Below are 20,688 nucleotides of genomic sequence, written 5' to 3'. Positions count from 1 at the left end.
ACACACGCACAGACTGACACACACGCACAGACTGACACACACGCACAGACTGACACACACACGCACAGACTGACACACACACGCACAGACTGACACACACACATGCACACACCACAGACACACACGCACGCACACACCACAGACACACACGCACGCACACACCACAGACACACACGCACGCACACACCACAGACACACACGCACGCACACACCACAGACACACACGCACGCACACACCACAGACACACACGCACGCACACACCACAGACACACACGCACGCACACACCACAGACACACACGCACGCACACACCACAGACACACACGCACGCACACACCACAGACACACGCACGCACACACCACAGACACACACGCACGCACACACCACAGACACACACGCACGCACACACCACAGACACACACCCCCACTGACACACACACAGCCACTGGCACACACACACGCACAAACTGACACACATGCACAAACTGACACACACACACACACACCACTGACACACACACACACCACTGACACACACACACACCACTGACACACACACACACCACTGACGCACACAAAGCCACTGGCGCACACAAAGCCACTGGCGCACACACACACACACACAGCCACTGACACACACACACGAACAAACTGACAAACACGCACAAACTGACACACAGACACACACACCACTGACACACACACACACACCCCCACTGACACACACCCCTACTGACACACACCCCCACTGACACACACCCCCACTGACACACACACACACCCCCACTGACACACACACACCCCCACTGACACACATACACACACACCCACTGACACACACACACACTTCCCACTGACACACACACACACTTCCCACTGACACACACACACACTTCCCACTGACACACACACACACTTCCCACTGACACACACACACACACCCACTGACACACACACACACACCCACTGACACACACCCACTGACACACACACTCACTCACTGACACACACCCACTGACACACACACACACACCCACTGACAAACACACCCACTGACACACACCCACCACTGACACACACCCACCACTGACACACACCCACCACTGACACACACATGCGCATAAACTGACACACACATGTGCACAGACTGACACACACGCGCGCACAGACTGACACACACGCGCGCACAGACTGACACACACGCACGCACAGACTGACACACACGCACGCACAGACTGACACACACGCACGCACAGACTGACACACACACACACACACCCACTGACACACACACACACCCACTGACACACACACACACCCACTGACACACACACACACACACCCACTGACACACACCCACTGACACACACACACACACACCCACTGACAAACACACCCACTGACAAACACACCCACTGACAAACACACCCACTGACACACACCCACCACTGACACACACCCACCACTGACACACACCCACCACTGACACACACCCACCACTGACACACACATGCGCATAAACTGACACACACACACGCACAAACTGACACACACACACGCACACCACAGACACACACCCACTGACACACACACACGCACAAACTGACACACACACGCAAAAACTGACACACATGCACACAAACTGACACACATGCACACAAACTGACACACATGCACACAAACTGACACACACGCACAAACTGATACACACACACGATCTGACACACACACGCACACACCACTGACACACACACACCACTGACACACACACGCCCACTGACACACACCCACACAAACTGACACACACACGCGCAAACTGACACACACACGCGCAAACTGACACACACACGCACAGACTGACACACACACGCACAGACTGACACACACACGCACAGACTGACACACACGCACAGACTGACACACACACGCACAGACTGACACACACACATGCACACACCACAGACACACACGCACGCACACACCACAGACACACACGCACGCACACACCACAGACACACACGCACGCACACACCACAGACACACACGCACGCACACACCACAGACACACACGCACGCACACACCACAGACACACACGCACGCACACACCACAGACACACACGCACGCACACACCACAGACACACACGCACGCACACACCACAGACACACACGCACGCACACACCACAGACACACACCCCCACTGACACACACACAGCCACTGGCACACACACACGCACAAACTGACACACACACACACACACCACTGACACACACACACACACCACTGACACACACACACACACCACTGACACACACACACACCACTGACACACACAAAGCCACTGGCGCACACAAAGCCACTGGCGCACACAAAGCCACTGGCGCACACACACACACACACAGCCACTGACACACACACACGAACAAACTGACAAACACGCACAAACTGACACACAGACACACACACCACTGACACACACACACACACCCCACTGACACACACCCCCACTGACACACACCCCCACGGACACACACCCCCACTGACACACACACACACACCCACTGACACACACACACACCCCTACTGACACACATACACACACACCCACTGACACACACACACACTTCCCACTGACACACACACACACTTCCCACAGACACACACACACACACCCACTGACACACACACACACACCCACTGACACACACCCACTGACACACACACACACTCACTGACACACACACACACACACACACTGACACACACACACTGACACACACACACACACCCACTGACAAACACACCCACTGACACACACCCACCACTGACACACACCCACCACTGACACACACATGCGCATAAACTGACACACACATGTGCACAGACTGACACACACGCGCGCACAGACTGACACACACGCACGCACAGACTGACACACACGCACGCACAGACTGACACACACGCACGCACAGACTGACACACACGCACGCACACCCACTGACACACACACACGCACACCCACTGACACACACACACGCACACCCACTGACACACACACACACACACCCACTGACACACACACACACACACCCACTGACACACACCCACTGACAAACACACCCACTGACAAACACACCCACTGACAAACACACCCACTGACAAACACACCCACCACTGACACACACCCACCACTGACACACACCCACCACTGACACACACCCACCACTGACACACACACACGCACAAACTGACACACACACACGCACACCACAGACACACACCCACTGACACACACACACGCACACAAAGACACACACACACGCACAAACTGACACACACACGCACAAACTGACACACACACGCACAAACTGACACACACACGCACAAACTGACACACACGCACACAAACTGACACACACGCACACAAACTGACACACACGCACACAAACTGACACACACACGCACACAAACTGACACACACATGCACACAAACTGACACACACACGCACACAAACTGACACACACACGCACAAACTGACACACACACGCACAAACTGACACACACACACACACACACACACACACACCACTGACACACACACACCACTGACACACACACACCACTGACACACACACACCACTGACACACACACACCACTGACACACACACACCACTGACACACACACACACCACTGACACACACACACACCACTGACACACACACACACCACTGACACACACCCACTGACACACACCCACTGACACACACCCACTGACACACACACATGCACACAAACTGACACACACACGCACAGACTGACACACACATGCACAGACTGACACACACGCACGCACAGACTGGCACACACGCACGCACACCACAGACACACACGCACGCACACCACAGACACACACGCACGCACACACCACTGACACACACCCCCACTGACACACACACACGCACAAACTGACACACACACACACACAAACTGACACACACACGCACAAACTGACACACACACGCACAAACTGACACACACGCACAAACTGACACACACGCACAAACTGACACACACACACGCACACACCACTGACACACACACACCACTGACACACACACACACCACTGACACACACCCACTGACACACACCCACTGACACACACCCACTGACACACACCCACTGACACACACCCACTGACACACACCCACTGACACAAACTGACACACACACATGCACACACAAACTGACACACACACATGCACACAAACTGACACACACACACGCACAGACTGACACACACACACGCACAGACTGACACACACACACGCACAAACTGACACACACACGCACAAACTGACACACACACGCACAGACTGACACACACACGCACAGACTGACACACACACGCACAGACTGACACACACACGCACAGACTGACACACACGCACAGACTGACACACACGCACAGACTGACACACACACGCACAGACTGACACACACACGCACAGACTGACACACACACGCACAGACTGACACACACACGCACAGACTGACACACACACGCACACACCACAGACACACACGCACGCACACACCACAGACACACACGCACGCACACACCACAGACACACACGCACGCACACACCACAGACACACACGCACGCACACACCACAGACACACACGCACGCACACACCACAGACACACACGCACGCACACACCACAGACACACACGCACGCACACACCACAGACACACACGCACACACCACAGACACACACCCCCACTGACACACACACAGCCACTGGCACACACACACGCACAAACTGAAACACATGCACAAACTGACACACACACACACACACCACTGACACACACACACACCACTGACACACACACACACCACTGACACACACACACACCACTGACACACACAAAGTCACTGGCGCACACAAAGCCACTGGCGCACACAAAGCCACTCTCGCACACAAAGCCACTGGCGCACACACACACACACACAGCCACTGACACACACACACGAACAAACCGACAAACACGCACAAACTGACACACAGACACACACACCACTGACACACACACACACACCCCCACTGACACACCCCCACTGACACACACCCCCACTGACACACACCCCCACTGACACACACCCCCACTGACACACACACACACCCCCACTGACACACACACACCCCCACTGACACACATACACCCCCACTGACACACATACACACACACCCACTGACACACATACACACACACCCACTGACACACACACACACTTCCCACTGACACACACACACACTTCCCACTGACACACACACACACACACCCACTGACACACACACACACACCCACTGACACACACCCACTGACACACACACACACTCACTGACACACACACACACACACACTGACACACACACCCACTGACAAACACACCCACTGACACACACCCACCACTGACACACACCCACCACTGACACACACCCACCACTGACACACACCCACCACTGACACACACCCACCACTGACACACACCCCCACTGACACACACCCACCACTGACACACACCCACCACTGACACACACCCCCACTGACACACATACACACACACCCACTGACACACACACACACTTCCCACTGACACACACACACACTTCCCACTGACACACACACACACACCCACTGACACACACACACACACCCACTGACACACACCCACTGACACACACACACAGACACACACACACACACACACACAGACACACACTGACACACACCCACTGACACACACACACACACCCACTGACAAACACACCCACTGACACACACCCACCACTGACACACACCCACCACTGACACACACCCACCACTGACACACACCCACCACTGACACACACCCACCACTGACACACACATGCGCACAGACTGACACACACATGCGCACAGACTGACACACACGCGCGCACAGACTGACACACACGCGCGCACAGACTGACACACACGCGCGCACAGACTGACACACATGCACGCACAGACTGACACACACGCACGCACAGACTGACACACACGCACGCACAGACTGACACACACGCACGCACAGACTGACACACACGCACGCACAGACTGACACACACACACACACACCCACTGACACACACACACACCCACTGACACACACACACACCCACTGACACACACACACACCCACTGACACACACACACACACACTGACACACACACACACACACACCCACTGACACACACCCACTGACACACACACACACACACCCACTGACAAACACACCCACTGACAAACACACCCACTGACAAACACCCACCACTGACACACCCACCACTGACACACACCCACCACTGACACACACCCACCACTGACACACACATGCGCATAAACTGACACACACACACGCACAAACTGACACACACACACGCACACCACAGACACACACCCACTGACACACACACACGCACACAATGACACACACACACGCACAAACTGACACACACACGCACAAACTGACACACACACGCACAAACTGACACACACGCACACAAACTGACACACACGCACACAAACTGACACACACACGCACACAAACTGACACACACACGCACACAAACTGACACACACACGCACACAAACTGACACACACATGCACAAACTGACACACACACGCACAAACTGACACACACACACACACACCACTGACACACACACACACCACTGACACACACACACACCACTGACACACACACACACCACTGACACACACACACACCACTGACACACACACACACCACTGACACACACCCACTGACACACACCCACTGACACACACCCACTGACACACACCCACTGACACACACCCACTGACACACACCCACTGACACACACCCACTGACACACACACATGCACACAAACTGACACACACACGCACAGACTGACACACACACGCACAGACTGACACACACGCACGCACAGACTGACACACACGCACGCACACCACAGACACACACACACACCACAGACACACACGCACGCACACACCACTGACACACACCCCCACTGACACACACACAGCCACTGGCACACACACACGCACAAACTGACACACACACACGCACAAACTGACACACACACGCACAAACTGACACACACACACACAAACTGACACACACACACGCACAAACTGACACACACACACGCACACACCACTGACACACACACACACCACTGACACACACACACACCACTGACACACACACACACCACTGACACACACCCACTGACACACACCCACTGACACACACCCACTGACACACACCCACTGACACAAACTGACACACACACATGCACACACAAACTGACACACACACATGCACACAAACTGACACACACACACGCACAGACTGACACACACACACGCACAGACTGACACACACATGCACAAACTGACACACACACGCACAGACTGACACACACACGCACAGACTGACACACACGCACAGACTGACACACACACGCACAGACTGACACACACACGCACAGACTGACACACACGCATGCACACACCACAGACACACACGCATGCACACACCACAGACACACACGCACGCACACACCAGACACACACGCACGCACACACCACAGACACACACGCACGCACACACCACAGACACACACGCACGCACACACCACAGACACACACGCACGCACACACCACAGACACACACGCACGCACACACCACAGACACACACGCACGCACACACCACAGACACACACGCACGCACACACCACAGACACACACGCACGCACACACCACAGACACACACGCACGCACACACCACAGACACACACCCCCACTGACACACACACAGCCACTGGCACACACACACGCACAAACTGACACACATGCACAAACTGACACACACACACACACACCACTGACACACACACACACCACTGACACACACACACACCACTGGCGCACACAAAGCCACTGGCGCACACAAAGCCACTGGCGCACACAAAGCCACTGGCGCACACACACACACACACAGCCACTGACACACGCACACGAACAAACTGACAAACACGCACAAACTGACACACAGACACACACACCACTGACACACACACACACACCCCCACTGACACACACCCCCACTGACACACACCCCCACTGACACACACCCCCACTGACACACACCCCCACTGACACACACACACACCCCCACTGACACACACACACACCCCCACTGACACACATACACACACACCCACTGACACACACACACACTTCCCACTGACACACACACACACTTCCCACTGACACACACACACACTTCCCACTGACACACACACACACACCCACTGACACACACACACACACCCACTGACACACACACACACACCCACTGACACACACCCACTGACACACACACACACTCACTGACACACACACACACACACACAGACACACACTGACACACACCCACTGACACACACACACACACCCACTGACAAACACACCCACTGACACACACCCACCACTGACACACACCCACCACTGACACACACCCACCACTGACACACACCCACCACTGACACACACCCACCACTGACACACACCCACCACTGACACACACCCACCACTGACACACACATGCGCATAAACTGACACACACATGTGCACAGACTGACACACACGCGCGCACAGACTGACACACACGCGCGCACAGACTGACACACACGCACGCACAGACTGACACACACGCACGCACAGACTGACACACACGCACGCACAGACTGACACACACGCACGCACAGACTGACACACACACACACACACCCACTGACACACACACACACCCACTGACACACACACACACACACTGACACACACACACACACACCCACTGACACACACACACACACACACCCACTGACAAACACACCCACTGACAAACACACCCACTGACAAACACACCCACTGACAAACACACCCACTGACAAACACACCCACTGACAAACACACCCACTGACACACACACCCACTGACACACACACCCACTGACACACACACCCACTGACACACACACCCACTGACACACACACCCACTGACACACACACCCACTGACACACACACCCACTGACACACACACCCACTGACACACACACCCACTGACACACACCCACCACTGACACACACCCACCACTGACACACCCACCACTGACACACACCCACCACTGACACACACATGCGCATAAACTGACACACACACACGCACAAACTGACACACACACACGCACACCACAGACACACACCCACTGACACACACACACGCACACAATGACACACACACACGCACAAACTGACACACACACGCACAAACTGACACACACACGCACAAACTGACACACACACGCACAAACTGACACACACGCACACAAACTGACACACACGCACAAACTGATACACACACACGATCTGACACACACACGCACACACCACTGACACACACACACCACTGACACACACACGCCCACTGACACACACACGCCCACTGACACACACACGCCCACTGACACACACCCACGCAAACTGACACACACACGCGCAGACTGACACACACACGCGCAGACTGACACACACACGCACAGACTGACACACACACGCACAGACTGACACACACGCACAGACTGACACACACGCACAGACTGACACACACACGCACAGACTGACACACACACGCACAGACTGACACACACACGCACACACCACAGACACACACGCACGCACACACCACAGACACACACGCACGCACACACCACAGACACACACGCACGCACACACCACAGACACACACGCACGCACACACCACAGACACACACGCACGCACACACCACAGACACACACGCACGCACACACCACAGACACACACGCACGCACACACCACAGACACACACGCACGCACACACCACAGACACACACGCACGCACACACCACAGACACACACGCACGCACACACCACAGACACACACCCCCACTGACACACACACAGCCACTGGCACACACACACGCACAAACTGACACACATGCACAAACTGACACACACACACACACACCACTGACACACACACACACCACTGACACACACACACACCACTGACACACACACACACCACTGGCGCACACAAAGCCACTGGCGCACACAAAGCCACTGGCGCACACAAAGCCACTGGCGCACACACACACACACACACAGCCACTGACACACACACACGAACAAACTGACAAACACGCACAAACTGACACACAGACACACACACCACTGACACACAAACACACACCCCCACTGACACACACCCCCACTGACACACACCCCCACTGACACACACACACCCCCACTGACACACACACACACCACTGACACACACACACACCACTGGCGCACACAAAGCCACTGGCGCACACAAAGCCACTGGCGCACACAAAGCCACTGGCGCACACACACACACACACACAGCCACTGACACACACACACGAACAAACTGACAAACACGCACAAACTGACACACACACACACTTCCCACTGACACACACACACACTTCCCACTGACACACACACACACTTCCCACTGACACACACACATACTTCCCACTGACACACACACACACTTCCCACTGACACACACACACACTTCCCACTGACACACACACACACACCCACTGACACACACACACACACCCACTGACACACACCCACTGACACACACACACACTCACTGACACACACACACACACACACACACACTGACACACACCCACTGACACACACACACACACCCACTGACAAACACACCCACTGACAAACACACCCACCACTGACACACACCCACCACTGACACACACATGCGCATAAACTGACACACACATGTGCACAGACTGACACACACGCGCGCACAGACTGACACACACGCGCGCACAGACTGACACACACGCGCGCACAGACTGACACACACGCGCGCACAGACTGACACACACGCACGCACAGACTGACACACACGCACGCACACCCACTGACACACACACACGCACACCCACTGACACACACACACACACACACCCACTGACAAACACACCCACTGACACACACCCACCACTGACACACACCCACCACTGACACACACACACGCACAAACTGACACACACACACGCACACCACAGACACACACCCACTGACACACACACACGCACACAATGACACACACACGCACAAACTGACACACACACGCACAAACTGACACACACACGCACAAACTGACACACACACGCACAAACTGACACACACACGCACAAACTGACACACACGCACAAACTGACACACACGCACAAACTGACACACACGCGCACAAACTGACACACACGCACACAAACTGACACACACGCACACAAACTGACACACACGCACACAAACTGACACACACGCACACAAACTGACACACACGCACACAAACTGACACACACGCACACAAACTGACACACACACGCACACAAACTGACACACACACGCACACAAACTGACACACACACGCACAAACTGACACACACACGCACAAACTGACACACACACGCACAAACTGACACACACCCGCACAAACTGACACACACCCGTACAAACTGACACACACACACACACACACCACTGACACACACACACCACTGACACACACACACCACTGACACACACACACACCACTGACACACACACACACCACTGACACACACACACACCACTGACACACACCCACTGACACACACCCACTGACACACACCCACTGACACACACCCACTGACACACACACATGCACACAAACTGACACACACACGCACAGACTGACACACACACGCACAGACTGACACACACATGCACAGACTGACACACACGCACGCACACCACAGACACACACGCACGCACACCACAGACACACACGCACGCACACACCACTGACACACACCCCCACTGACACACACACAGCCACTGGCACACACACACGCACAAACTGACACACACACACACACAAACTGACACACACACGCACAAACTGACACACACACGCACAAACTGACACACACACGCACAAACTGACACACACGCACAAACTGACACACACACACGCACACACCACTGACACACACACACGCACACACCACTGACACACACACACACCACTGACACACACACACACCACTGACACACACACACACCACTGACACACACCCACTGACACACACCCACTGACACACACCCACTGACACACACCCACTGACACACACCCACTGACACAAACTGACACACACACATGCACACACAAACTGACACACACACATGCACACAAACTGACACACACACACGCACAGACTGACACACACACACGCACAGACTGACACACACACACGCACAGACTGACACACACACACGCACAGACTGACACACACACACGCACAGACTGACACACACACGCACAAACTGACACACACACGCACAAACTGACACACACACGCACAGACTGACACACACACGCACAGACTGACACACACACGCACAGACTGACACACACACGCACAGACTGACACACACACGCACAGACTGACACACACACACGCACACACCACAGACACACACGCACACACCACAGACACACACGCATGCACACACCACAGACACACACGCATGCACACACCACAGACACACACGCACGCACACACCACAGACACACACGCACGCACACACCACAGACACACACGCACGCACACACCACAGACACACACGCACGCACACACCACAGACACACACGCACGCACACACCACAGACACACACGCACGCACACACCACAGACACACACGCACGCACACACCACAGACACACACGCACGCACACACCACAGACACACACCCCCACTGACACACACACAGCCACTGGCACACACACACGCACAAACTGACACACATGCACAAACTGACACACACACACACACACCACTGACACACACACACACCACTGACACACACACACACCACTGACACACACACACACCACTGACGCACACAAAGCCACTGGCGCACACAAAGCCACTGGCGCACACAAAGCCACTGGCGCACACAAAGCCACTCTCGCACACAAAGCCACTCTCGCACACAAAGCCACTGGCGCACACAAAGCCACTGGCGCACACACACACACACACACAGCCACTGACACACACACACACCACTGACACACACACACACCACTGACACACACACACACCACTGACGCACACAAAGCCACTGGCGCACACAAAGCCACTGGCGCACACAAAGCCACTGGCGCACACAAAGCCACTGGCGCACACAAAGCCACTCTCGCACACAAAGCCACTCTCGCACACAAAGCCACTGGCGCACACAAAGCCACTGGCGCACACACACACACACACAGCCACTGACACACACACACGAACAAACTGACAAACACGCACAAACTGACACACAGACACACACACCACTGACACACACACACACACCCCCACTGACACACACACACACACACCCCCACTGACACACACCCCCACTGACACACACCCCCACTGACACACACCCCCACTGACACACACCCCCACTGACACACACCCCCACTGACACACACCCCCACTGACACACACCCCCACTGACACACATACACACACACCCACTGACACACACACACACACTTCCCACTGACACACACACACACACTTCCCACTGACACACACACACACACCCACTGACACACACACACACACCCACTGACACACACCCACTGACACACACACACACTCACTGACACACACACACACACACAGACACACACACCCACTGACACACACACCCACTGACAAACACACCCACTGACAAACACACCCACTGACAAACACACCCACTGACAAACACACCCACTGACACACACCCACCACTGACACACACCCACCACTGACACACACCCACCACTGACACACACCCACCACTGACACACACCCACCACTGACACACACATGCGCATAAACTGACACACACATGTGCACAGACTGACACACACATGCGCCCAGACTGACACACACGCGCGCCCAGACTGACACACACGCGCGCCCAGACTGACACACACGCACGCACAGACTGACACACACGCACGCACAGACTGACACACACGCACGCACAGACTGACACACACGCACACACACCCACTGACACACACACACACACCCACTGACACACACACACACACCCACTGACACACACACACACACCCACTGACACACACACAAACACACCCACTGACAAACACACCCACTGACAAACACACCCACTGACAAACACACCCACTGACAAACACACCCACTGACAAACACACCCACTGACAAACACACCCACTGACAAACACACCCACTGACAAACACACCCACTGACACACACACCCACTGACACACACACCCACTGACACACACCCACCACTGACACACACCCACCACTTACACACACCCACCACTGACACACACCCACCACTGACACACACATGCGCATAAACTGACACACACACACGCACAAACTGACACACACACACGCACACCACAGACACACACCCACTGACACACACACACGCACACAATGACACACACACACGCACAAACTGACACACACGCGCACAAACTGACACACACGCGCACAAACTGACACACACACGCACACAAACTGACACACACACGCACACAAACTGACACACACACGCACACAAACTGACACACACACGCACACAAACTGACACACACACGCACAAACTGACACACACACGCACAAACTGACACACACACGCACAAACTGACACACACACACACACACCACTGACACACACACACACCACTGACACACACACACACCACTGACACACACACACACCACTGGCACACACCCACTGGCACACACCCACTGGCACACACCCACTGGCACACACCCACTGACACACACCCACTGACACACACACATGCACACAAACTGACACACACACGCACAGACTGACACACACACGCACAGACTGACACACACACGCACAGACTGACACACACACGCACAGACTGACACACACACGCACAGACTGACACACACGCACGCACAGACTGACACACACACACGCACAGACTGACACACACACACGCACAGACTGACACACGCACGCACACCACAGACACACACGCACGCACACCACAGACACACACGCACGCACACACCACTGACACACACGCACGCACACACCACTGACACACACGCACGCACACACCACTGACACACACCCCCACTGACACACACACAGCCACTGGCACACACACACGCACAAACTGACACACACACACGCACAAACTGACACACACACACGCACAAACTGACACACACACATGCACAAACTGACACACACACACGCACAAACTGACACACACACGCACAAACTGACACACACACACGCACACACCACTTACACACACACACACCACTGACACACACCACTGACACATACCCACTGACACACACCCACTGACACACACCCACTGACACACACCCACTGACACACACCCACTGACACAAACTGACACACACACATGCACACACAAACTGACACACACACATGCACACACAAACTGACACACACACATGCACACACAAACTGACACACACACACGCACAGACTGACACACACACACGCACAGACTGACACACACACACGCACAGACTGACACACACACACGCACAGACTGACACACACACGCACAGACTGACACACACACGCACAGACTGACACACACACACGCACAGACTGACACACACACACGCACAGACTGACACACACACGCACAGACTGACACACACGCATGCACACCACAGACACACACGCACGCACACCACAGACACACACGCACGCACACCACAGACACACACGCACGCACACCACAGACACACACGCACGCACACCACAGACACACACGCACACACACACCACTGACACACACGCACACACACACCACTGACACACACGCACGCACACACCACTGACACACACGCACGCACACACCACTGACACACACCCCCACTGACACACACACAGCCACTGGCACACACACACCCACTGACACACACACACGCACAAACTGACACACACGCACAAACTGACACACACGCACAAACTGACACACAGACACAAACTGACACACAGACACAAACTGACACACAGACACACACACCACTGACACACACACACACCACTGGCGCACACACACACCACTGGCGCACACACACACCACTGGCGCACACACACACCACTGGCGCACACACACACCACTGGCGCACACACACACCACTGGCGCACACACACACCACTGGCGCACACACACACCACTGGCGCACACAAAGCCACTGGCGCACACAAAGCCACTGGCGCACACACACACACACACAGCCACTGACACACACACACGAACAAACTGACAAACACGCACAAACTGACACACAGACACACACACCACTGACACACACACACACCACTGACACACACCCACACCACTGACACACACCCACACCACTGACACACACACACACACACCCACTGACACACACACACACACCCCCACTGACACACACCCCCACTGACACACACACACACACACCCCCACTGACACACACACACACACCCCCACTGACACACACACACACCCCCACTGACACACATACACACACACCCACTGACACACATACACACACACCCACTGACACACATACACACACACACCCACTGACACACACACACACACACACCCACTGACACACACACACACACACACCCACTGACACACACACACACCCACTGACACACACACACACCCACTTACACACACACACACCCACTTACACACACACACACACCCACTTACACACACACACACACCCACTGACACACACCCACTGACACTGACACACACCCACTGACACACACCCACTGACACACACCCACTGACACACACCCACTGACACACACCCACTGACACACACCCACTGACACACACCCACTGACACACACACACACACCCACTGACAAACACACCCACTGACACACACCCACCACTGACACACACCCACCACTGACACACACCCACCACTGACACACACATGCGCATAAACTGACACACACATGCGCACAGACTGACACACACATGCGCACAGACTGACACACACATGCGCACAGACTGACACACACATGCGCACAGACTGACACACACGCACGCACAGACTGACACACACGCACGCACAGACTGACACACACGCACGCACAGACTGACACACGCACACACCCACTGACACACACACACACCCACTGACACACACCCACTGACACACACCCACTGACACACACACACTCTCACTGACACACACACACACACACACACACCCACTGACACACACACACACACCCACTGACAAACACACCCACTGACACACACCCACCACTGACACACACCCACCACTGACACACACATGCGCATAAACTGACACACACACAGGCACAAACTGACACACACACACGCACACCACAGACACACACCCACTGACACACACGCACACCCACTGACACACACATGCACAAACTGACACAAACACGCGCACAAACTGACACACACACGCGCACAAACTGACACACACACGCGCACAAACTGACACACACACACACAAACTGACACACACACACACAAACTGACACACACACACACACACACCACTGACACACACACACCACTGACACACACACACCACTGACACACACACACCACTGACACACACACACACCACTGACACACACACACACCACTGACACACACACACACCACTGACACACACCCACTGACACACACCCACTGACACACACCCACTGACACACACACATGCACACACACATGCACACAAACTGACACACACGCACAGACTGACACACACACGCACAGACTGACACACACGCATGCACACCACAGACACACACGCACGCACACCACAGACACACACGCACGCACACCACAGACACACACGCACGCACACACCACTGACACACACGCACACACACACCACTGACACACGCACGCACACACCACTGACACACACCCCCACTGACACACACACAGCCACTGGCACACACACACCCACTGACACACACACACGCACAAACTGACACACAGACACACACACCACTGACACACACACACACCACTGACACACACACACACACCACTGGCACACACACACACACCACTGGCACACACACACACACCACTGGCACACACACACACACCACTGGCACGCGCACACAAAGCCACTGGCGCACACAAAGCCACTGGCGCACACAAAACCACTGGCGCACACAAAGCCACTGGCGCACACACACACACACACACACAGCCACTGACACACACACACGAACAAACTGACAAACACGCACAAACTGACACACAGACACACACACCACTGACACACACACACACCACTGACACACACACACACCACTGACACACACACACACACCACTGACACACACACACACACCACTGACACACACACACACACCACTGACACACACACACACACCCCCACTGACACACACACACACACCCCCACTGACACACACACACACACACCCCCACTGACACACACACACACACACCCCCACTGACACACACCCCCACTGACACACACCCCTACTGACACACACCCCTACTGACACACACCCCCACTGACACACACCCCCACTGACACACACACCCACACCCCCACTGACACACACACACCCACACCCCCACTGACACACACACACACCCCCCCACTGACACACACACACACCCCCACTGACACACACACACACCCCCACTGACACACATACACACACACCCACTGACACACATACACACACGCCCACTGACACACACACACACGCCCACTGACACACACACACACACCCACTGACACACACCCACTGACACACACACACACACTCACTGACACACACCCACTGACACACACTCACTGACACACACTCACTGACACACACTCACTGACACACACTCACTCACTGACACACACACACCCACTGACACACACACACCCACTGACACACACACACCCACTGACACACACACACACACACCCACTGACAAACACACCCACTGACACACACCCACCACTGACACACACCCACCACTGACACACACCCACCACTGACACACACATGCGCATAAACTGACACACACATGCGCACAGACTGACACACACATGCGCACAGACTGACACACACGCACGCACAGACTGACACACACGCATGCACAGACTGACACACACGCACGCACACCACAGACACACACGCACGCACACCACAGACACACACGCACACACACACCACAGACACACACGCACACCTCAGACACACACCCCCACTGACATACACACACACCACTGACACACACACACACCACTGACACACACAAAGCCACTGACACACACAAAGCCACTGACACACACAAAGCCACTGACACACACACACACACACACACACAGACACCCACTGACACACACGCACAAACTGACACACCTGCACACACACCACAGACACACACCCCCACTGACACACACCCCCACTGACACACATACACCCCCACTGACACACACATACACACCCCCACTGACACACACACACACACACACACACACACACGCCCCCACTGACACACATACCCCCACTGACAGACATACCTCCACTGACACACACACCCACTGACACACACACACACACACACCCACTGGCACACACCCACTGACACACACAAACTGACACACACAAACTGACACACCCGACTTTTACCTCCAGGTAGTACAGGTCCAAGGACGTGATCTGCGAGTCCAGAAAACTCTCGTATGTCTCGAATTCATTGACAATGTTGTCCACCGCTGCGCCGCTTTGCTCTTCCTCCATCTTGTTTAGCGCCGTCTCCTCGGCAACGAGCACTTCCGGTCCCGGGGAGGCGGAATCACTGAGCTTCAGTCCGAGCAGTGCTTCCTCTCAGGACAAATCATCCAGCCAGGTAGACCCGCAAGATTATTACTCCACTTCTTTTCAATGGTCATTGGTTGCACTTGCGCAGCAGAGGCCGGTCAAAGTCGCATAGGGAGAGAGCAGGAGACGGTGGATTAATGTTTAATTGTTTGAGCAACAAAGACCTGATGGGCAGAATGGCTTCTGAGCTGCAAATCTGTGATGCTACAGGCTACAGAACCTAGTGTTATATCCCAGAAAGCCAGTTGTTGAACCATAAAACTAATATTTCAATAACTCTTTAAGCATTTATCTTCAGAGTTATACCTCACAACAATGCATCTCTGAAACCAACAGCCACATTTTCAGTCTGTGTCTATTTAATTTCCCTCCCCCAACCCAGGCCCATCATCTGTATACAATTAATATCTGGTGCCCACCAGCACAGCCTGAAGATCTGTTAGCTGGTAGTTTGAGAAGTAGGTTGAGCTTGAAGAGGGCAGCT

General features: G+C 54.7%; 1 protein-coding gene across 2 annotated transcripts in view; it reads right to left on the bottom strand.

The window, feature by feature from the left end:
• The window catches only part of cfap299 (cilia and flagella associated protein 299), a 988,831-nt gene extending 968,708 nt beyond the window's left edge, over positions 1-20,123 (bottom strand). For both annotated transcript variants that reach the window (XM_041199977.1, XM_041199987.1), the window contains exon 1: positions 20,013-20,123. In XM_041199977.1, the coding sequence (XP_041055911.1) occupies positions 20,013-20,123 (111 nt within the window). The remainder of the gene's footprint in view (positions 1-20,012) is intronic.
• Between the last annotated feature and the right edge of the window lie 565 nt (positions 20,124-20,688).

The sequence above is a fragment of the Carcharodon carcharias genome, chromosome 1 (assembly GCF_017639515.1).
Source record: "Carcharodon carcharias isolate sCarCar2 chromosome 1, sCarCar2.pri, whole genome shotgun sequence".
In the NCBI taxonomy this organism is placed as follows: Eukaryota; Metazoa; Chordata; class Chondrichthyes; order Lamniformes; family Lamnidae; genus Carcharodon; species Carcharodon carcharias.
Note: the sequence above shows the minus strand (reverse complement) of the source record. Positions and strands in the feature narration are given on the sequence as shown.